The sequence below is a fragment of the Nematolebias whitei genome, chromosome 6, assembly GCF_014905685.2.
Source record: "Nematolebias whitei isolate Nwh7 chromosome 6, NemWhi1, whole genome shotgun sequence".
NCBI lineage: Eukaryota > Metazoa > Chordata > Actinopteri > Cyprinodontiformes > Rivulidae > Nematolebias > Nematolebias whitei.
The window spans coordinates 46903704-46925936 of NC_056503.1; the positions used below are offsets into that span (position 1 = coordinate 46903704).

The window sequence follows — 22233 nt, forward strand, 5'->3', positions numbered from 1 at the left end:
GTTGAGCCTGTTCAAACTGTCTCCATGTTTGTGCGACTCAGATCCTCCATCATTACCGATCCAGCTGAATGAGAATCGAGCCGACTGCCTTCCTCCTGAACTTCCACCCAAAGACTTCAGAAGACGAAAACCCCCGTCCAAGGTTGGAAAGAGGCTGAAGTTTAAAATAAAATCGTGTAATTTTATGCACTAAATTGTGTCAGACTAAAACTACCAAAGTTTAAAAGAAAAACACAAAATCAGAATCCAGACTTTTTTTTAAATCTCTGGCCCACGTGGACCTAAATGTTTGAATGACTTTATTTTTGTTCTCAGGACTACACCGAGTGCCCCAGCCCCGTCGTAAAGAAACCTCCCGTGAGTTTCTCCCCCCTCTGCTGCCCCGACTGGCTGTTCCGTGTTTTTCATGGTTACAGCTGATGTACACTGAATTGTATCGAGTGCAGAGAAAACTTCTTGGATTGTTCTTTACTCTGCCCGTCTCGCTCTGACTCCAGGTTTACTTTAAAAAGATTTTCCACGGCAGTCCTCTGAAAATAAACTGCTCCACAATGTGGGACAATCCTGCTTCCAAAGGTTGGACCTGCAGTCGATTTTCTGCTTTCTTCCATTTGACGAAGTTTCCGTGTGACCGTCCTGTGTCGTCTTCCTCCCTCAGAGCAGCATCTGATCCTGGGGGCGGAGGAGGGGATCTACACCCTGAACCTTCACAGCTCCGAGGCCACCATGGAGCTGGTAGGATATTTAATCATGTTTAAAACCAGCCCCAGAGGACAACCATGAACTGAACGAGTCAAATACTGCCTTGCTTCTTAAAGAGCCTGCGGACATGTTTGTTTTGTTTCCTTTCAGCTGTACCCTGGGAGGTGTACCTGGGTCCACAACGTCAATAACGTCCTCATGTCGGTATCAGGTAAACAACATCAACCATAGTGAACTTTTACTTCTTCTTCCAATAAACGGACAGGGCCGGAATAAATCTGCCAAAACTTGGGAACTGCTGACGAAGAAAACAAAAGTGTTTCATCCTTACTGAACCTTTAGATATGAAAGTTATCCATCAAGTCTAAATCAAGGCTTCACGTCCGTTTAATGGTCGTTTAACAATGGTGGTGTTAGCAAAATATTTCATCAACCGCTGAACAACAGTACCGGTAATAAAACTTCTGAACAACTCATTAACTTTTAGACTTGACTCTAGATGGCAGCCACAGCTAATCAACCTTAGCCAAAACAGAAATGACGTCAGTTTTACAGATGACGTAAAAGTTGGTGTTGGTAGCTGAGAGTCGTCCCCAACACTGACTCTGAGAGCTCACAGAACAGGAAACCTTCCATCCAACCAACCATCAACATCCATCCATTCAACTGTCCATCCATCCAACATCCAACCAACCATCCAACAACCAACTATCCATCCAACCATCTATTCATCCATCCCTCTATCCATCTATTCATCCATCCACCATCCAGCCATCCATCCATCCAGCCTCTTGTTTTGGACTCAGGTCTCGGGGGCAGCAGCTTGAGCAGGGAGGTCCAGCATCTCTCTCCACAGCCACCTCTTCAAGCTCTTCTGGGTGTTCTTCAAGGTGTTCTCAGATCAGCTGAGACATAGTCTCTCCGGTGTGTCCTGGGTCTTCTCCAGGATCTCCTCCCAGTTGGACATGTTAAGAACGCCTCCCTTTGGAGGCATTTAGGGTCTATCCTTACCAGATATCTCAGCTGTCTCCTCTAGATAATGAGGAGCAGTGGTTCTATTCCTAATCTACTAGGGGGAGTGCTGGCGCAGAGGTTGGAGAAGATGGGCCTGTGATCAGAAAGTCGCAGGTTCAACTTCCGGTACCGTCAACAACAAAATGTGTGTGGTAAAGGTGAAATACCCATACCTGCCTCCACCCTCATTCGCCCCACCCTAGGCCCCTGAGCAAGGCCCTCAACCCCCACCATCTGCTCCCTAAACAGGTCTCTCTTGAAAATGAGTTCTTGTGACTCATTGAGACTACTGTACCTGCATAAATGAAGGGTAAATGGAAAAAAAAAATCTCTCCTGGAGAACTGAACTTCTCACCCTATCTCTAAGGAGAGTCCAGCTACCCTGCAGAGAGAACTCATTTAGACCGCCTGGATCCAGCATCTGGTTCTTTCATTCACTACCCAGAGCTCCTGACCATAGGTGAGGGTATGAACATAGACCGACCGGTAAACAGAGAACTTCTCTTTGATCCTAGGAGCTCTGCTGTCAGGGGGTGGCCCCTGATAGGTTCTCCAAGGCAGTTTGGTCTGGGGTATCAGGACAGACAGAGAGCAATTCAGAACACTCGTATGGACAGAAGACATCAGGGCCCTGTGGGCCCATCATCTGCAGGAGGAGCCATACAAGGTGGTTCCACAGGCAGCAGCTGATGGTGAGGGCCTTGGCTCACCAAAGCCAGCTCTTCAGCTGATCAAACCAGCTAAAATTATCTGGTTATTATCTTATTAACAAAAGCTGGTCTGAGTTTATAACACTGGCATGACAGGCAGTGGTTCAGAGAAATGTATCTCCTTAAGTAAGGCTTCACATTTAGTGTTAAATACGTTTCTGTGATTAATGTGATGTGATGATGATATGTTTCTGAATTCAGTTTTGTTTTCAGGTAAATCCTCTCAGCTCCACTCTCATTCACTGAAAGAGTTGTACGAACATGCTCGGAAAGACCAGAGGATGGTTCCCTTACCGACCCACAGACTATTGTCGAGGTAACACCAGACTCTTCTTCAGACAGGGTTTTATTTTGAAAGGATGGACTCCAGTTAAAAACGTTGTGTGGTTTGTTTAGAAAAGGTCCGGTGACGTGTAAAATACCAGATACAAAAGGCTGCAAGACCTGCTCAGTTGGTGAGACGAGACACTCCACTGTGGACAAAACATATAGAGATGTGAAGTTAAATTAGTTTAGTAGTTTCTCTTCTGTCAGTATTTTTAAGACATTTCTAATCACTGAAGATTATATATGACATTATATTTAATTACTAGCATTATAATACATTATATTTAATTTTAAAACTGTACAGTTTTCAGCATCTGTTACCTCTGTGAAGTCAGTAAATGTAGTTTCTTTGCATTTCAGGAGGGAACTTGCAGCGAGGTTGTGTGTTTCTGTGCTGTGCTCTGGACTCCAGTGTGGTGCTGCTGCAGTGGTACGAGCCCATGCACAAATTCATGCTCATCAAGGTATGCAGACTAAAACAACATTCTTCACCACTTGGGGGGATAAAAGTGAGTTTATTTGTTGTTTAAACAGTTCTTAGCCAGCCGGTAGCAGTGAACAAGGGTCTGAATTGCCTGCGTGCACACAGGAACCGTTTTCCCTTAGAACACCTTCTGAGGTGTCGCTGGGAAAATGAACATCAGGGTTTCCCTTTTAGAACCTTCACAGTTACTCACTGAAAAAAATAGAAGGAAACTGGGAGCGTTGCAACATTAAGAGCCTGAAACCTCCGTCGTTTTTGCAGCATTTCGACTTCCCCCTCCCCAACCCCCTGCGGGTGTTTGAGATGGTGGTGGTGGCCCAGCAGGAGTACCCTCTGGTGTGTATCGGCGTGTCTCGGGGCTCAAACCCTAATGTCCCAGTCAACGTGGATTATATCAACCTGAACTCCAGCACGTCCTGGTTCTTCCACTCCGGCCTGGGTACGCTTGTCCGGCTCTCATTACAAACTGAATAATGCAGTCTAGATTCTCAGGAAATAGTTGGTTCTTATTGTCACTGATATGGACCTGTATGTGTTTACAGAGAAATCCAGTCCAGATGTAGTTCAGGTAAACCAGCTGGACCACAACTCACTGCTTGTTCTCATGGAGAGTAAGTGACACAAGTTAACAATGGTTAAGCTCTTGACATTGGTCTGGATTGTACCGTTTCACGTGTTTAGTCTGTAGTAGCTATTACTCCAATGGATACTGGAATCACTAAATAAATCAATTTGACACTTTTGATTTCTGTACTGACAGCAAAATCAGGGTTTATTTAAGATACTGTGGAAAAACTGAACAGCTCAAATACCAAATGAACACACACACACACACACACACACCCCAGGGGGCATTCTCAGACCTTTTTTATACACTCCTGACAAGTGCAGACACATACGTTGTTTTTGCCAACAATTGTCCAGTACAAAAGTTCTCAGGCCTCGAGGGCCGGAGTCCTGCAACCTTTAGATGTGTCCCTGATGCCACACAGCTGAATCATATGACTGAATTAGCTTCTCAGTGCAGTCAAGTTCTCCAAAGTCCTGCTAATGACCTCCTTATTTGATTCAGCTGTGTGGCATCAGAGACACATCTAAAAATTGCAAGACTCCGGCCCTCGAGGCCTGAAGTTTGACACCTGTGCCGTAAGATAAACACATTCTTTCCATGTCATTCTGGCTCCAAAACCATTTCCATATTTTTTAACACTACATCTTGCTGGGGCCTTGTTATACAAGTGATTGCCCCACTTTTTTAAATAAAACTTTTAAATCCTACAATCCTCCCTGTTTGAGGAAATTCCTCAAATAAACTAATGCTGCCAAATTTTCTGATATATTTAGTAATACATAAATATGTAAGTGTGAGATTATGAGTAAGTGTGAGATTAAATTATCCTTATACATGACTTTATATTGTGCTGTGCACTGTGATAAAATGATAATGTAAAATAGTGGCGTGATAGCAGCTAAAACTTATGATCTTACTTAAAACAAAATATGATCACTCAGTCATTTCATCAGATAGCTGCCATTGCTTCCTGAGGTGGCAAAAAAACTGGTTGCTGTCATTTACAGGAAAAAGGTCTCCTCAAAATTGGACCCCTCAAACTAGCTTCTTTTAAACTTTAATTATTTTACCTAGGAGTTGTCTTTTAGTTTCACATTGCACCGGGTCCTCGAGGGGTCATCAGAGTTTGCCCATCTTGTCTACATGTGTTTTGTGAACTTGGAAAAGGCACTGGACCGTGTTTCATGGAGTACACTGTGGAGGGTGCTCCGTAAGTATTGGATTGGAGGCCCATTGCTATGGGCTGTTTGGTCGCTATATAAGTGGTACAAGAGTTTGAGTCGCATTGCCAGCAGTAAGTTGGACCCCTTCAGGGTATGAGTTGGACTCTGCCAGGGCTGCTCGTTATCACAGATTCTGTTCATAACTTTTATAGACAGAATTTCTCGATGCAGCCAGGAGGTGGAGGGAGTCCAGGTTGGTGGCCTCAGGATTTCATCTGAGATCTTCAGATCTCAGACCACATCATCTTTGCAGATGATGTGGTCCTGTTGGTGTCATCATGCTGTGATTTTCAGCTCTCACTGGAGCAGTTCACAGCCGAGTGTGAAGCGGCTGGGATGAGAATCAACACCTCCAAAACTGAGGCCATGGTCCTCAGTCAGAAAAGGGTGGATTGTTCTCTTCGAGTTAGGGTTTAAGGTTCTGCCTCAAGTGGAGGAGTTCAAGTATCTTGGGGTTTTGTTCACAAGTGACAGAAGACTGGAGCATGGGATTGAAAGATGGATTGGTTCAGCGTCTGCAGTATTGCGGACTCTATACAGGTCCATTGTGGTAAAGAGGGAGCTGAGTTGTAAGGGAAGCTTTCTGTTTACCGGTCAGTCTATGTTCCTACCTTCACCTATGGTCACAACTCTGGGTTGAGATTGAAAGAATGAGATGGTGGATACAGGCGGTTGAAATGAGTTTCCTCTGCAGGGTAGCTGGACTCTCCCTTAGAGATAGGGTGAGAAGTTCAGTTATCCGGGAGAGACTTGGAGTAAAACCGCTGCTCCTCCACATCGAGAGGAGCCAGGTGAGGTGGTTCAGGCACCTGGTAAAAATGCTTCCTGGGCACCTCCCTAGAGAGGTGCATCGGGCTTGTCAGACTGGGAGGAGACCCCAAGGAAAACCCAGGACACGCTGGCGAGACTATGTCTCTCGATTAGCCTGGGAAAACCCAGGTCCTCCCTGAAGAGCTGGCAGAGGTGGCTGTGGAGAGAGAGGTCAGGACCTCCCTGCTCAAGCAGCTGCCCCCGCGACCCAATTTCAGAACAAGTGGAGGATAATAGATGGATGGATAATAGGCTATTGTGGAAAGACTAATAAATATTTGCTTTATATGTCCGCCATATTTAAATGTCACTTAACCCATATTCTCAACTCCCTTGCTCCTCTTAAAACACAATCTGTTACCTTTACTCATTCTGCCCCCTGGTTTACCCCTGAACTCCGGTCCATCAAAGCCAAATGTCGTCAACTGGAACGACTCAATAAAAAAAATCTGGTCTTACAATCCAAAAGGACATGTACATCTCTCAGACATCACATTACAAGATCTTAATATCACAAACTAAATATGCTTTCTACTCTGGCCTCATTTCCTCCCATAAAGGTAACACCAAGATCCTGTTTTCATTGTTAAACAATACTTTTCATCCCCCTGACTCTCTTCCCTCTTACTTCTATTCAGATGGTAAATGATAAATGGACTGTACTTATATAGCGCCTTTCTATCTTATTTCAAAGATAGAAAGGCAAAGATGACACCTGTAATTCTCTCGTTCTTTTTTAATGATAAAATCGGAAAAATTCATCAGCAACTTTGTCTCTCCTCTTCCTCCCTCCTCTGAACCTTCTCCCCTCTGTCAGCATTTTTCTGTCTTTCAGCTTCCTACTGCCTCTGAAATAACTGAACTCATTCTGAAATCATCTACTTGTTCTCTGGATCCTCTCCCAACAGTGCTTGTAAAATCTTGCCCTTTTTTCACTTCTCCCTATCATTTCTGCCACTCTTCTCTTTCTTCAGGAACTGTACCAACTATTTTCAAAACTGCAGTTGTCACTTCGATCCTTAAGAAGCCTGGATTGGATCCAAATATTTTCAATAATCTTCGCCCTATTTCTAACCTTCCATTCATTTCTAAAATTCTGGGGGGGCGGAATCCTGCGGATGCATGTAAACTCAAAATACGACCGTGTCAACACGGATCTTTTCCTCTAATTAACATACAAAAAAATATATGTTTTCCCCCATTGTGTCCGTGTAAATAGGGCCTAAATCATTCAGATCCCACTCCTCCCCTGTCACTTCAGGTGTGCCCCAAGGCTCTATCCTGAGGCCCCTTCTTTTCATCATCTACCTTCTCCCACTTGGCAATATCTTCCGTAAATTTAACAGTCACTTTCATTGTTTTGCCAACAACACCCAGCTCTTCTTATCCACTGCACCTAATTCTTCGCTTCCTCCTTCCTTCCTCACTTCCTGCTTAGCTGATATTAAATCCTGGTTTACATCTAACTTCCTTAAATTAAACAGTGATGAAACAGAGTTTCTACTCATCGGCACTAAAGCCACCATATCTAAAGTCAACAGTTTTTCTCTCACCATTGACAGCTCCATGGTCCCCCCCCCCCCCATGTTAAGAGTCTGGGTGTCATTCTTGACAGCACTCTCTCTTTTCACTCTCACATCATATTAACCGGTCTGCATACTTCCACCTTCGAAACATCAACCATCTCCATCCATCCCTCTCCCCGCACTCTGCTTCCATCTTGGTCCATAGTTTGGTCATTTCTCGAATTGATTACTGCAACTCTTCTTTTTGGTCTGCTGCAAAAATTACTCCGTAAGCTTCAAATGTTTCAAAATTCAGCTGCCCGCATCGTTACCAAAACCCCCTCATTTCACCACATCGCCCCAGTTTTACAGCAACTTCACTGGCTTCCCGTCACTTTCAGAATTCAATTTAAAATCCTGTTGTACACATTCAAGGCCATCCATAACCTCGCCCCTCCCTATCTGTCCGATCTCCTGCACATTGTCACCCATTCACGCTCTCTTTGTTCTTCCTCCTCCATCCACCTCAACGTGCCTCTCGTCCACCTCAGCACCATGAGACACAGAGCCTTTTCTCACTCTCCTCCCCAACTCTGGAACACTCTTCCCCCAGACATCCATAATACTGACTCCCTTCAGACCTTCAAATCACAGCTCATATCTCATCTGTTCAAGTTAGCCTTCTCACTTTAATTTTTTGATATTTTCTTCTTGGTTTAGTGTTTTTAAAGCCATTTTGTATTGTTTTATTTTGTGTTTTTAATGTTGTGAAATGTCCTTAGGTGTCTTGAAAGGCGCTAACAAATAAAATGCATTATGATTATTAAATGTGGATATTTTTGTTGGCGTGAAATATTTGTGTTGGTCGGTTTGTCTCAGTAGTCCTAAAAGAGGTTTAGTTTTTGTGCGATCTGGAGTTGATATTTCAGTCTTCGTTATTCAGACATAGTGAGAAACGTTCTTGTATTAACGAGCTCATTATTTGAGTTATGATCCATCGTTCATATTTCCTCGTTGACAATGCAGATGGCTTCACATCGTAACTCCATCTCTTCTGCAGGGTCGGTACAAATAGTTGGTTTAGACGGAGAGCTGAGGAGCAACAAACATCTTCCTCATGAAACCACCTTTCCTCATGACGTCGAATCAATAGGTGAGAACAACCGGAGACAAACCAGTGGAGATCATTTCTGGTAATGAATGACTTGTTTCAGACTTCTTTTGTTTGTTAGAGTGTAAAATCTCAAACGTATATTTAAGAGTGCCTTTATTAAAACATTAACACAACAAACATGCAGATCTTCTCTAAAATGAGCGTCTCTATCAGGGATAATGTGCGATGACCGTTAGCAGTAGAGCATTCTACGACGCACACAATATAACAAGACACTTCCGCCATAGACAACGGGGGGCTGGGGGGGGGGGAATTAGTTCTTATTTATTCTTATCTCTTTATTATCATTGTACCAAGATACAGTGAGATTATGTTCGTACAGTCATCCAAAAGATGGGCAGAGTGCACGTTGCTGCTGCTACAGGAGCGTGGCCTCTAATCCTTTATCAGAATACTTTTTTAGATAGAAAAAGGTAAAAGGCCATGAGGATGTATTACAAAAATATCTCTTCACATCTTGTCCTATCAGGACACAATTTAAGTTATCTAAACTCTACACATGCATTTGACGTCAAGACGGTGAGATTTGTCCATGAAGCACTTCCAGTTAGACCATAGTCCTGATAAGATGTTGGTGTCAGCCGGCAGTTCTGATAAGCCTGCACAGAAGTTCTTGGGGGGTGGGGAGATAGACAAAGCTTTTTCTTTAGTTTACTCGTGTCCCAGGAGAACTTTGATAGTCTGCTTGTTTTCAAGGCCAAACGGGGGAGTCAGATTCAGATAAGCCACAATTGTTGATTTTCTTCAGGGCGACATTTTTCCTTGTCAGCCTTGAGTCCTGCTGGTACTTTCCAGATCCAGAATGGCCAGATTTGTGGACATTCCACTGATCCATGCTATGAGCCTCATTTGATTTTTAGTACTCGTAGCACGAACCAAACCTTCACACAGACTTGGCAGTTTTGCCATGGCTGAAACTGCTGCCGATGTCTCCCTCAACAGCCGATAACACAGGAACCCGCCGATGCCAAAAAGCAATAACCCTGCTATCACAAATCCAATTATATAAACATCTTCGGCGTCCTCCTGAGACAGAACTGAAAGACACATCAGCTCCCACACCCCCCACGGGTTCATGCCGTATTCTGCAGCGCGAGTCTCAGCGGGACATGAGGGCTCTCCAGGACCCTGTCATTTGTTGAATTTTGTTGATTGCGTTGAAAGTTCAGCTCACCAGATCCATAATAGTATTTTTCGTTCGGAAGATGTGTAACAGGAGCTCTGAGACACAGACAGAGAGCAAAAAGCAGGAGGAAGAGGGGAACAGGGGAGGGACAGGAAAATGTGTCCGCCTTCAGTGAGTGCAGAATGAAAAGAGCTGTCAGGGAGTGAGACACTTTATATTTGTTGTTTTTAGTTCTTCCATTAAAACAACATTTTAAGCTTAGATTAAACCAGAGCTGATGTTGGAGCTGTAGCAGCTGCACTACAACCATTTCAAGCTTCATCAGCAGAGAGTGAAAAGAGATTAAATGAGCTCACAGACGTTTCTTTGTTTCTTCAGTGTCTTTTGAAGATACACTTTTGGTTGTTTGGCGTCACGGCTGGCAGCGGAGAGGAAAAGGTTTCTCAGAGGTGCTGGACGAGACGACGGACCACAGGAAGGTCTACAGGATGGTGAAGTCAGACAGGTGCCTCACATCTTTCCTCTCTGCACATTTTGTTTTAGAAAACTAGTTTAAACGTTTCACGTTGTGCAGTCATAAATCTTATTATTGTAAACTCCTGCCGTGTTTGACCTCTGACCTTCTGACTGCAGGATGATCGTGTTGGAAACGCGTCAAGCCGAAGACCCGTCAGGTCTGTCTAACTTGTACCTTCTGGAAGTGGCTGAGAACTACGTCTCGCTGCCGTGACGCTCTTGGGCACGATGGGAAAGTTCCTGCTGCGTGTGAACGCCTCCGCTGCTTCTCAGCAGGGTAAAAACGAACACACGAGGCGACGACGTTTGTGTCATCTTTACGTTTGACGGGGATCAGTGCGGCTTTATTTTCCACCAACGGAGGAAGTGATGTCAGCGGGAGACTGTCCGGACATTTCAGAGCTGACGAAACCCAAACTGAAGGAAAGTCCTGATTCAAACGGCGAAGAGGAGTGAGTTTGTTCTTCTGCCACAGTATTACTGGTCACAGCAGCAGCCTGCAGAGACTGACAGAATGGCTTCCCTGAAATTCAAGCTGAAGTGAAGCTCGGCCGACGCTCGTGTTGTTTCGTGACCTGGACTCGTGTGTCAGCATCGCATCAACTGTGTTACTGTTGTTACACTCTAATAAAGTTATTTACACAAGATCAGGTCAGCTGTGTTGGTTTATAACAAAAGTGACCGCGCTGTTGGAAACCCAGGTGCTAACTTCAGGTGGCACAAAATATTCAAATGGCAAACTACTCCATCGTCTACACAACAGATAAATGTCATCAGGAGAAACGCAGCAGATTGTCCTGGTTCAAATCCCGGCTGGGGGCCTTTCTGGGTGGAGTTTGCATGTTCTCTTTCTGTGGGTTTTCTCCGGGTATTCCAGAGTGTGAATGTTTGTCTCTATGTGGCTGTGATGGACTGGAGACCTGTCCAGGGTGTCCCCCACCTCTGACACAGTGACTGCTGGACATGGACACCAGCGACCCGAAAATGAAGAAGCAGGTAAAGATAATGGATGGATGGAAGATTGTAGCTCATATTATTAAGATGCTACGTCATAATGATCATGACCTGGTTGATAATTTTACTACATCAATGCAAACTTTACTTGATAAAATAGCACAGTTGAAAAAGAAATTACCAGTAAACATTCAGAGGAAGCTGGCTCCTTGGTTCAATTCTGAGTTACACACTTTAAAACAGGCATCCAGAAAGCTGGAAAGAAAACGGCGCTCCACTGACACGGCATAATTTTATTTAACTTGGAGAAATAGCTTGCTAACATACAAGAAAGCTCCCTGTAAAGCTAGAACTGCATGTTATTCATCTTTAATAGATGAGAATACAAATAACCTCAGATTTCTGTTTAGTAATATATGTATGAGCTGAATGAACCAAACATTTTGATTTATTAACTGTTGAAATAGAACAAAAACTGAGGAACGTGTCTCAAACTGAAGAAAAATTAATCTCAGTGAAAATGATTTGATGACCTGCCGAGTCATTATGACCTGCTGTTGTGGATGAGATGCTCTGTCATGATTATAATGTGCTGAATCAAGATTATGACCTGAGTGATGCTGAGTCATGAAAATGATCTGTTGAGTCATGATTATTATTCCTTCCTTAGATAGAGAACTTTTACTAATTAGCTTTTGTATGTATGTTTTTGCATGTTTGTTTGTATGGGGAGTGATGGGGCAGAGGTTAGAGAAAATGGGCCTGCGATCAGAAAGTCGCAGGTTCAACTCCCGGTACAATCGACATCAAGATGTGGGTGGGAAAGGTGAAACACCTACACCTGCCTCCACGCTCATTTGCCCCACTCTGGCCCCCTGAGCAAGGCCCTTAACCCCCACCACCTGCTCTCAGAAACAGGTCTCTCTTGAAAATGAGTTCTTGTGACTTAATGAGCTGTATAAATAAAGGGTCAATTTAAAAAAAATGTATGTGAATGTTTCTGTTCAGTGCCCTGAGACAACTTCTGTGACTTGGAGCTGTATAAATAAACTGAAATGAATTGAATTATGACCTGCTGAGTCATGATAATGACCTGCTGAGTCATGATTATGACCTGCTGAGTCATGTTAATGACCTGCTGAGTCATGATAATGACCTGCTGAGTCATGTTAATGGCCTGCTGAGTCATGATAATGACCTGCTGAGTCATGATTTCAGATGGGTTTAGTTTGTTTATGAAGTGGCAGGAACCAGTTTCCATGTTTTTCTGCACATATTTAAAGAGAATATAACTTTCTTGTTTGTGCTCTGGGTGTCACTTGAAGCCGGATGTCTCCCGACGCAGTGGCCGGCCGGGCCACGCACCGTCACGCACTTCACGCACGCCGGCTGGTCGGAGCTGCCGCAGCGGGTGGAAGATGCACCGGGCGGACCGGGGGCTCTGCTCGGCCTGGCGGAGCTCGGCTGCTGCCGCTCGTCTTCGTCGCTTCGACTTTTATTCTTGTAGTCTCTTATTTTTATTTTCTTAATCCCGGTTTATTATTTCCAGGTCAGACTCTGCTTCCTGTGCGGCTGGTTGGCTCTAAACATGGCCGGAGATGGCGGCGCTCTGAAGGATATCAATGAGATTAAATCCCAGTTCCGGACCAGAGAGGGCTTCTACAAACTGCTCACCCTCTCCGACTCGCAGCAGCGGGGCGGGCTGCCGCGGGGCCCGTCCGCCGGAGCCACGCTGGGGCCCGGGGCGGGCGCCGGACCGATCCCCGGCGGAGGGGTCGGGCTGCTGCAGGGGCCCGGGGCCGCCGCCTCCTCCAACGCCGCGAGCGGCTCCTCTCCGGCGGGCTTCCTGCCGCCGGTCCGGGTCTCCATGGTGAAGCTGCAGCCCGAAGACCCGAGCGAGGAGTCGGAGCGGGTGTGCTTCAACATCGGCCGGGAGCTTTACTTCTACACGTACACCAACATCAAGAAGGTGAGCCTCCTCCTCCTCCTCTAGCTTAGCCTGCTAACCGCTAGCCCCGATGCTGCAGCGTCTCCTGCACACCGGGGAGACATGGACCGGCTGCTTCCTGTCAGGGGAACCGGGCTGAGCAGCACCAGAACCTGCAGCAGCTCGTGCGCGTTGTGAGGTTCACATCTGGTTCTTCTTAAACCGGATTAAACATCAAACATCTTCAAACGAGAACTGGCTGCACAAGTCTGGATTCGTTGTGGAGTTTCTAACCCTCACAGGGGTGCAGCCAAGTGGGGATCCAAGGGGGCAATGCCCCCTAGATATCTTTGCCCCCCCCCACTGCCAGACAGTTCTCCGTGTATTACAGCTGCAGAATATTATTGTGATAAGTGCACGTGACCATGCTCGTGAGCGTTTAGTGGAGTAGTGGGGTCCACCAGGTCGTCTCTGTATATGTTTAGCACGCAGTTTGTTTATTCAGAACTCCTTTGTGATGCACACGCTGACACACTGTGCACCACAACACACATTCTGAGCCAGTGGTGCCCAATCCCGGCTCTCGACGGCCACTAGCCTGGACCGTGTTCCTCCAGGATTGGAGACCACAGTTCTGAGCGCTCACAAAAGGTTTTAGTTTCAAATGTAGCGATGGATTATCGGAGTCACCTCTGACTGTTATCGAAGTTGTTAGTTCCTGGAACAAACGCTGGATTTATAAATATGCGTAAACTTTCCGCCGGGTTTAGGTCGGGGCTTTGAGAAGGCCCATCAGAATCCAGTTCTGATGTGTTTGGGCTCATTGAACTGTCCAGCTGTTGAACTGAGGTGAAGATGAAGAACCCGGACATAGTCCTCCTCTGTTTTTGGATTAACATTGTGCAGTGCCTCAGTACCACAGCATCATACTACCACCACCATGCTCTACAGTAGCCTTGATCCCTCCAAACGTCCTTCTTGTCATGGAGTCCAAACAGAAGACGTGTTAGCTCATCCATGTGGTCCAGCTGCAGGTTTCAGTCCTGCCTGAGGAGGCGGAGCTTCTGTCTCGGTCCTCACTTGGACAGTTCTTCATCGGAGTGTCGGTCAGTCCAGCTGTCCAACAGAACGTTTCTGTGCTGGTGAAGAGAAACTGCGGCCGCAGTCATGATCACTAATGAAAATGTAATGGGCCTCAAGACAGCCCAGCAGCACTTAGTCAAAGATTTATTTATAAACTACTTTTAAATTTAAACAATTCAAACTTGTGCTCCAGATTCTTGTTTTTGAAACTCGTTGAAGTTGTAATTTTAGAATCATTCCGTCCTGGAAACAGAACGGTTCACATAAATCACGATCCAGATTAAGGACCTGCGCACCCGTTGCGAGCGGATAGAACCTTCTGATCCCAGCAGAACCAGAACAGCAGAACCAGAACAGCAGAACCAGAACAGCAGAACCAGAACAGCAGGTGCTTCTCGTGATGAAAAGTGCAGAAAATGTCTTCACCTCCCAGCTCCTCGTCGCAGAGCTGCTCTCGTTTTAATCGATTCTTAACGAGGAAACCAAACTCCTTTTTGACCGGTGTTTGATCTTTCTGAACACTTTGGCACAACAAAAGCTCTTTGTTGTTTCTCAGAGGTAAATGGTTGTTTCTTGCGCTCTGGTTCTACGTGTCGGAGAGCTCGAGTGTTTCAGGCTCGAGATCCAAACCAGCCCTGAGGCCGTGTCCTGGTCTGCAGGATGACGTGAAACTCGCAAAGCGTCCCTGCAGCCTCAGAGACCATCATTTAAGTTCCCGCTCGTGTTATTATAAGCAGAAGAAACTGTAACTAGAAACGAGTTTCAGCTCAATATCTTTTAAAATAGATGAGTTATCATATTTTTTTTCCCTTTTAGCTAAGGTGGCCATCTTGGATTTTTATTTGCATTAGGAATGTAACTCGCTCTCAACTAGCACCAGACCAAACTTCAGTTCAATCTCTCAAATATCGACTGAGTTATAGCCAATTTCTGAAGTAGCTGTGGCGGCCATCTTGAACCAAAATGGCTCCGAAAGTTAATCTGTGTTTGGTTCAGAGACCTCTTCACTGTCGGTCATGTGACCTCCCTGTGGCAGCTGGAAGCTGTTCAGAGTTCTGTCAGTGTCTTCAATGAGAAAAATGGCGTCTTTGTTGGCAAATTACGTTACCATGGTAACTTGAAACGCCAATAAAAGTACCGTAATGGGACACATCGCGGTGCCGAGCCGGTCGTTTCCATATAAAATTTGTGGGGGCGCACGTTGTGGTTCAGGTCTGCATTAAAGTTGAAGGAAAAGTAAGACTCTTCTCAGGTGGATAATATTTATTGTGGGCTCATCCAAACCAGTGAACTGGACTCTTCTGTCAGCCGGTTTACCTGCGGGGTCATGTGACCCTCTGCATCATGTGACCTGGTTCTGACAAGTCTGCCTCCTGTCTGCTCCCTGCAGGCCGTGGACCTCAGTAAACCCATAGACAAGAGGATCTATAAGGGAACTCAGCCGACGTGTCACGACTTCAACCAGTACTCGGCCACGGCGGAGAGCGTGGCGCTCATCGTGGGCTTCTCAGCCGGTCAGGTCCAGTACCTCGACCCCATCAAGAAGGAAACCAGCAAGCTCTTCAACGAGGAGGTACGAATTTGATGTTTTCACTTCTGGTTTAGCTGGAGCACAGCTTCAGCTGGTCCTCCATGTTTGTTTGTGTTTGGATCTCCGTGCGCTTCCTGCGATCTGTAAAACTTTATTGTAGTAAAAAAAAAAAAAAGTACGTTTTTAAAACGACCGCCCTGGTTCTGAAAAAGAAAACTGACGTGTAAAATGAAATTAGAAACAAAATCAATAAATTGCAAATCTCATAAACTCACATTTCATTCACAGTGAACATGGCAGAAGTTGGACCATTTTTAGAAAAAGATGAGGTAATTTTGATTTTATGGCGGGAAAACATCTAAAAACATCTGTCAGAGGAGGTGGTGCGGACCAGAACCAACTGGAGGAGCATTTTACAAACAGAGTTCATCATCAACAGTCAGTGATGGGGATGAACAGACTTTTAGAAGTAAAGCTGGGCAGAGGTTCAGCAGTGGGTCTAAAACCAGTGGAACTCTTTCAGAACAAAGGTCCTGAATAAAGACTAATCAGCATCATCTCCAGTTCATAATCTGATCCACAGATTAGAAGAATCTGAAGAAATCTGAGCTCAAAGGACGAGGCGCTCAGGGGCCACTGCATTAAAACCAGGTCTGGTTCTGGTTCTGTTCACACACAGTCCATCCACAGATGCTGCTTAAAGCTCTATCAGACAGAAAGAAGAAGCCAGATGTGAACGCTGTCCAGAACCGCTGCCGTCCTCTCTGGACCAGAGCTCGTTTCAGATGGACTGAGGTGAAGCCCAGAACGGTTCTGAAGTCAGACGGGTCCAAATCTGAGGTTCTGTTTGGAGGACACCATGTCCTCTGTACTAAAGAGGAGAGGGACCATGCAGACTGTTATCAACTCACAGTTCAAACAGCTGCCTCTCTGATGGTATCGGGGTGCATTAGTGCCTCTGACACATCTGGAATCATTCCATCAATGCAGAGAAACATCTGTAGGTTTTAGAGCATCTGATCCCATCCAGGAGAGAAGGTCCAGGACTGAAGAACATCTAGAGTCCTCCGTCAGACCAGACCACTCCTGAACCTCCAATAACTGGTCTCCCCAGGTTCTGGACTGTTCGAAGTCCTGGTCCATGTTTTTGACGTGTTGATGCCATGAAATTCAGTCTTTCCTTGTTTTTGTCCAGAGACGGTCGAACATCTCAGTTTAAACCTTCATTGTGTTAAAAATGTTTTAGTCATTTCCTCCTTCCTGTTTTTCAGAGGTTGATAGACAAATCCAAGGTGACGTGTCTGAAATGGCTTCCAAAGTCGGAGAACCTGTTCCTGGCCTCCCACGCCAGCGGCCATCTTTACCTCTACAACGTGGACCACCCGTGCGGCACCGCGGCGCCGCAGTACTCCCTGCTGCGGCAGGGCGAGGGCTTCGCCGTCTACGCCTGCAAAAGCAAGACTCCACGCAACCCGCTGCTGCGGTGGGCTGTCGGGGAGGGAGGCCTCAACGAGTTCGCCTTCTCCCCGGACGGTGTGCACGTGGCGTGCGTGGGCCAAGATGGCTGCCTCCGGGTGTTTCACTTTGACTCCATGGAGCTGCAGGGGGTGATGAAGAGCTACTTCGGCGGGCTGCTCTGCGTGTCCTGGAGCCCTGACGGCAAATATCTCGCAACGGGCGGCGAGGACGACCTCGTCACCGTCTGGTCGTTTTCCGAAAGCCGCGTGGTGGCGAGGGGTCACGGCCACAAGTCTTGGGTCAACGTGGTGGCGTTTGACCCCTTCACGACCTCCCTGGAAGACGAGGAGCCGATGGAGCTCAGCGGCAGCGAGGAGGACCTCCACCAGGGGGCGCAGAATAACTCCATGCACTTTGGGCGGGTTCGAACGAGCAGCACGTTGTCGCGGCTGTCGCGGCACAGCTCGAAAGGCGGCGGCTCGCCTTCGGTCACGTACCGGTTCGGCTCGGTGGGGCAGGACACCCAGTTCTGTCTGTGGGACCTGACGGACGACGTATTGTACCCCCGCCTGCCGCTGTCTCGGGCGTTCACTAACACCTTTGGGCCTTCGCTCCCCAACTCTGGCAGCGGGGGGGTCAACAGCAGCTCTGGTGGGGGAGGGAGCGGCGGGGTTGAGGGACACCATCACCCACCGAGCACCAACACCGGCACCTCCAACCCCCCCACGCTCCCCTTACCGCTCCCACGCTCCCTCTCACGCTCCAACTCCCTGCCCCACCCCGCGGTGGCAAACGCCTCCAAAAGTCAGAGCGCCTCCGAGGGCGGCGGAGGGGGCGGAGGAGGCGGCGGGAGCAGCGGTGGGGGAAACAGTACGCCGTTCAGCATCGGCCGCTTCGCCACGCTGTCCCTCCAGGAGCGCAAGTCGGACAAATCGGGAGGAAGCGGGGGGGTGGAGAAGGAGCACAAGCGGTACCACAGCCTGGGCAACATCAGCAAAAGCAACGACAAGATCAACGTGGCGCCGAGGAGCAACCGGCTCGACGGCGCCAAGGTCCTGGGCACCACGCTGTGTCCGCGCATGCACGAGGTGCCGCTGCTGGAGCCGCTGGTCTGCAAGAAGATCGCCCACGAGAGGCTGACGGTGCTGGTGTTCATGGACGACTGCATCATCACGGCCTGCCAGGAGGGGCTCATCTGCACCTGGGCCCGGCCCGGGAAGGCGGTACGTCTTCTCCAAATCAGAAATACGCTCAGAGAGGAGGCTCGGTGGACGACCACAGAGAGGATGTGCTGAATGACCAGTGACGTTAGCCCAACAGGCTGAAAGGAGCAAAATGCTAGCTAAAAAACAAAAGTCTGAAAGGACAAACTCAAAGTAGCAAAAGGTTAGCTAAAGGCTCAACGTAGCAAAATGCAAGCTAAATGTTTAAATTAGGGAAAATACTAGCAACAAGCAGCAAAATGTTAGCGAAAAGCTAAAATTAGCTAACAGTAAGAAAATTCTTATGAAAAGAAAAAGACTTACTAAAAGCTAATAGTAGCAAAAGCTAGTTCAAAGCTCAAAATAGCATAAAGAAATGTTAAAATTTAAGAAAAACGTGCTAGCTAAAAGCAGCAAAATGTTAGCTAAAAGCTAAAGTATGAAAGGGCAAATTAAAAGTAGCAAAAGGTTAGCTAAATGCTCAAATTAGGGAAAAGACTAGCAAAAAGCAAAAAAATAACTAAAAGCTAAAATTAGCTAATAGAAAATTCTTATGAAAAGAAAAATAAAGACTTACTAAAAGCAAATGGTAACAAAATGCTAGTTAATAGCTCAAATGGCATAAATGTTAAAAATTGAGGATAAATACTAGCTAAAAGCAGCAAAATGTTAGTTAAGAGCCAAAGTGTGTTTAGATTTTGTTGTGTCTTCTTCCTGTCATCTTTAAGCCCAGCTTGGTAGATGCACCTTAACCCTGAGTTCTGGTTCTGGTTCTTCTGGAGGTTTCTCTCCGTCAAAAGGGAGTTGTTCCTTTACACTGAATTGAAATTAAAATGTAAAGTAGCTAAAAGCTACAGGTAGCAAAAGGCTAGTTAAAAGCTAAAAGTTGCATTCAGCTAGCAAAAAGCAGGTAGCTAAACGTAGTAAATGTGTTTCTAAAATGATAAAAAAAAAAAAGTAGCAAAAGGCTAGCTAAAAGCTAAAAGTTGCATTCAGCTAGCAAAAAGCAGGTAGCTAAACGTAGTAAATGTGTTTCTAAAATGATAAAAAAAAAAAGTATTAAAAGGCTAGCTAAAAGCTAAAATTGGCATAACAATACAAAATTCAAGCCAGTTTGCAGAAGCAGACTTCAAAGAGAAACACTTTTGAGGAATTGAATAAATCACGTGTTTCTACAGTGAAAATATATCGAAGTATAAAAGTTACAACAAATAAACATCATAGCACCCGTCTCCTGAATGAGCCGAACGTTTTGATTTATGAACAGCTAAATAGTACCAAGTGGGCAACAAAATGGTGAAATGTTTTATTTTCTCAAACTTCAATTGATTTGTTTTAAACTTCAAACACACAGATCTGTTTCTTTTATCTGATTGTTCCACTTTAATCATTTCAGCTCTTGTCCTCCTTCTTCTGTAAACTTTATTTATTCAGTCAGTCTGAGTATTTCTGACCCGCTCGTTAAAGCAGATCGTTCTGGTTCTGTTCGGGTCTAACCTGTTTCCTCCTCTTGTTCAGAACCTGGCGGCACAGAACGGGAGCTCTCCGAGCGGCACGGTGGTATAGCTGCAGGAGCAGCTTCTCACTCCTCCTCATCGTCGGTTCTTCATCGTCTTCAGAGTTTGATGCCGCCTCCACTTCCATATGTTTTACTGGGGCCAACAGGTGGAGAGCACCGCCCCTTCCTGCCGCCGCAGTATTAAACCCCCTGAAGCTCCGTGCGCTCGCCAAAACGAAACGGAGGGAACTCGTCCTGAAGCCTGAAACGATGAAGAGCGTGAACAAATGAGACCGGGCCGATGCAACGTCATGTTGGACGTGTCGAACTCCACAATCATTCCTTCATTTCAAAAAGGCAGAGATGTTTACAAAGTGGGGTTATATGGAGCAGAAATGAGCATCTTACCTGCAGTAGATGAGATCTCCGTTTGGAGAAACTAATTAAAATGAGAACGGTCAGGAATGGTTAAAAAGTAAATTTACATAATTTAAAACTACAACGTTCCTCAGGAGCTGGACCGAGACGTCGGGTTTAAAGCTGAGGTCTGGAGGGTCAGTTTGACCCAAGGGCAGCAGGAGGGTTAAGTCTTCTTGCTCTTTGTCGCTATTTTCAAAACCAAACAACTTCCATGTTTCTCAGTATCTCATGAAAGATGGGCGATTGTGAAATTAATTACCCGTTTGTTTTGTCTGTCAGCGAAATATCGTCTTAACCTCTGGATGAATTTTATTTAAACTTTTAGGGTCGGCTGTCGAAGCTACTGCAGCTTAGTAAACAAAGGAACTATAACTCGGACTGCTTTCTGTAGACCGAGCTGAAAGATGATGGGGTGGTAGCTGAGAGTCGTCTCCAACACCAACTAAAAGCTCGCAGGATGCACGCATGGTGGCGGGCGATATGCATTCTGTCAGAGGAGCCCAGTTTTATCAATATAGTTTTTGCGTAAACGGCTGAGAACGTTTGGAGTCGTTTTAAAAAAAAATGTAAATTGACTGAGCAGCCACCCTGACTCTGCTGCAGGTAAGACACTGACTGCTCCTAATATTATTCAGCTATTTTTAATTTTCGTCCAAGAATCTTTCACATCGTTTTTTATTTTTATTTTACTTTTTTAGCTCGGCTTGAAGATCTTAAATCCTTCAGTAGAGAGAGGTTTTAATAGGGTGGCCATGTGGAGGGCTACCAGTATTTTAGGGGTGGCCATGCCCACTACTGGCCCCTCCTTGGAGGCGCCCCTGCCTGTTGAACTTCCAGCTTTAGGCTTTTCTTCTTCCTTTTTAAAAGTTTCAATTGTTTTAGTTTCAGGACGAGTTTTCCACTTTCTGCTCCTGAGAACAAAGTGACCCCCCCAGGAACGAGCTTCATTCTTCAAGCAGAGACTCTTGGCAAGCCGCGGTCATGGTATTTAAGTTATTTATTTGTTCAGGAGACTGTGGAGTAATTTATACTGTAAATAGACAGAAGAGTTCAGGGCTCTCAGGAGTCACAGGAACATATTAAATATGGAGAAGCTTCTATTGTACAGAGCACCACCAGGGATAAACTGAATGTTTTAGGGAACTTGAAAACGTCACTGTGTGTTTTGTTGTTCTTTGATTTGGAGCGATCGTTTCTGCAGGTCTGTCCTTGAAAGCAGCTGAAGTTTAACGAACAAACACTCTGACACATTCCGACCCGCGAGGAAGGCTCGCGCACAAAAACACAACCTCGTTCCGGTGTAGCATCGTTTATTCTGTGTTTCGGATCCTCGTTGCACCTGAATTGCCTCTTGCAGGAATTTGCACATCCAATAAATCCACAGTCCGAGCTGAGCTGCCGCAGTCGTCGTCGTCGTCGCTCCGGGATAAAAATGTGACTTCTGCAGGACGTCGGTTTGGATTCTGCTGCTTTAACTTTGCTTTTAAACTCCTCGCAGTTCGTTTTGGTTCAAGAAGAAACGAGAAGGTTAAAAAAAAAAGGCCCAACGAAAAGTATTCTGTGATTATTTCAAATTAAAACGTTCAGTTTAGTAAATGAAACGGATCCAGATTATTCACCTCATAATCTCTGTACTGAAATCATTATGAACATTTATGTCCGTTCCTCCGTTTCCTGGACTTTAAGGAGCATTTTGAGAATAATTATAGAGCAAACGTGTCCAAGTCCGAATGTGAAGAAGTTCTGAAGTTTTGTAAAATGTAAAGACACAAAATTTACAGATTTTAATAAACCCATAATTTATTTAAAGTGGAACAAAGTAAATATCAGATGTTTGAACAAGAAACTATTTCTGAGAGAGCTGAGTTACAAGAAGATCAGAGGAGTTCCAGGTCCACGTACCTCCAGGACCTGAGGAGACCAGTTGTTGGAGGTTTGTGAGGTTCTGAGAAGACCAGTTGTTGGTTTAGGAGGACCTGAGGAGACCAGTTGTTGGTT

At 45.8% G+C, this 22233-nt stretch overlaps 2 protein-coding genes across 4 annotated transcripts in view; both read left to right on the plus strand.

Annotated features, from left to right (window-relative positions):
- Nucleotides 1-10376, plus strand: part of LOC119411010 (mitogen-activated protein kinase kinase kinase kinase 5) — a 31967-nt gene extending 21591 nt beyond the window's left edge. Inside the window, exons 20-32 of the mRNA XM_037677931.1 lie at nt 42-142; nt 316-357; nt 498-576; nt 659-735; nt 853-913; nt 2640-2742; nt 2823-2881; nt 3114-3217; nt 3499-3676; nt 3780-3848; nt 8407-8499; nt 10025-10151; nt 10280-10376. Coding sequence (XP_037533859.1) covers nt 42-142; nt 316-357; nt 498-576; nt 659-735; nt 853-913; nt 2640-2742; nt 2823-2881; nt 3114-3217; nt 3499-3676; nt 3780-3848; nt 8407-8499; nt 10025-10151; nt 10280-10376 — 1190 coding nt within the window. The remainder of the gene's footprint in view (nt 1-41; nt 143-315; nt 358-497; nt 577-658; nt 736-852; nt 914-2639; nt 2743-2822; nt 2882-3113; nt 3218-3498; nt 3677-3779; nt 3849-8406; nt 8500-10024; nt 10152-10279) is intronic.
- Nucleotides 10377-12704: 2328 nt separating this feature from the next.
- zmp:0000000529 (WD repeat-containing protein 20) lies at nt 12705-19883 on the plus strand. Of its 3 annotated transcripts, none has more exons than XM_037678349.1 (5): nt 12705-13085; nt 15517-15699; nt 16929-18338; nt 19542-19549; nt 19832-19883. In XM_037678349.1, exons 1-5 carry the CDS (start codon nt 12705-12707, stop codon nt 19881-19883), a joined length of 2034 nt encoding a protein of 677 aa, XP_037534277.1. The 3 variants fall into 3 exon arrangements, with proteins under 3 accessions (XP_037534277.1, XP_037534278.1, XP_037534276.1); XM_037678350.1 differs by lacking the exon at nt 19542-19549 and having other exon boundaries at nt 12705-12832; nt 12941-13085; nt 19836-19883; XM_037678348.1 differs by lacking the exon at nt 19542-19549 and having other exon boundaries at nt 19836-19883.
- Nucleotides 19884-22233: the final 2350 nt, after the last annotated feature.

Coding starts and splice junctions, on each gene's coding strand:
- zmp:0000000529 (XM_037678349.1), top strand. CDS start 12,705: ATGGCCGGAGATGGCGGCGCTCTGAAGGATATCAATGAGATTAAATCC. Junction 13,086..15,516: donor CGTACACCAACATCAAGAAG/GTGAGCCTCCTC, acceptor TGCTCCCTGCAG/GCCGTGGACCTCAGTAAACC. Junction 15,700..16,928: donor GCAAGCTCTTCAACGAGGAG/GTACGAATTTGA, acceptor CCTGTTTTTCAG/AGGTTGATAGACAAATCCAA.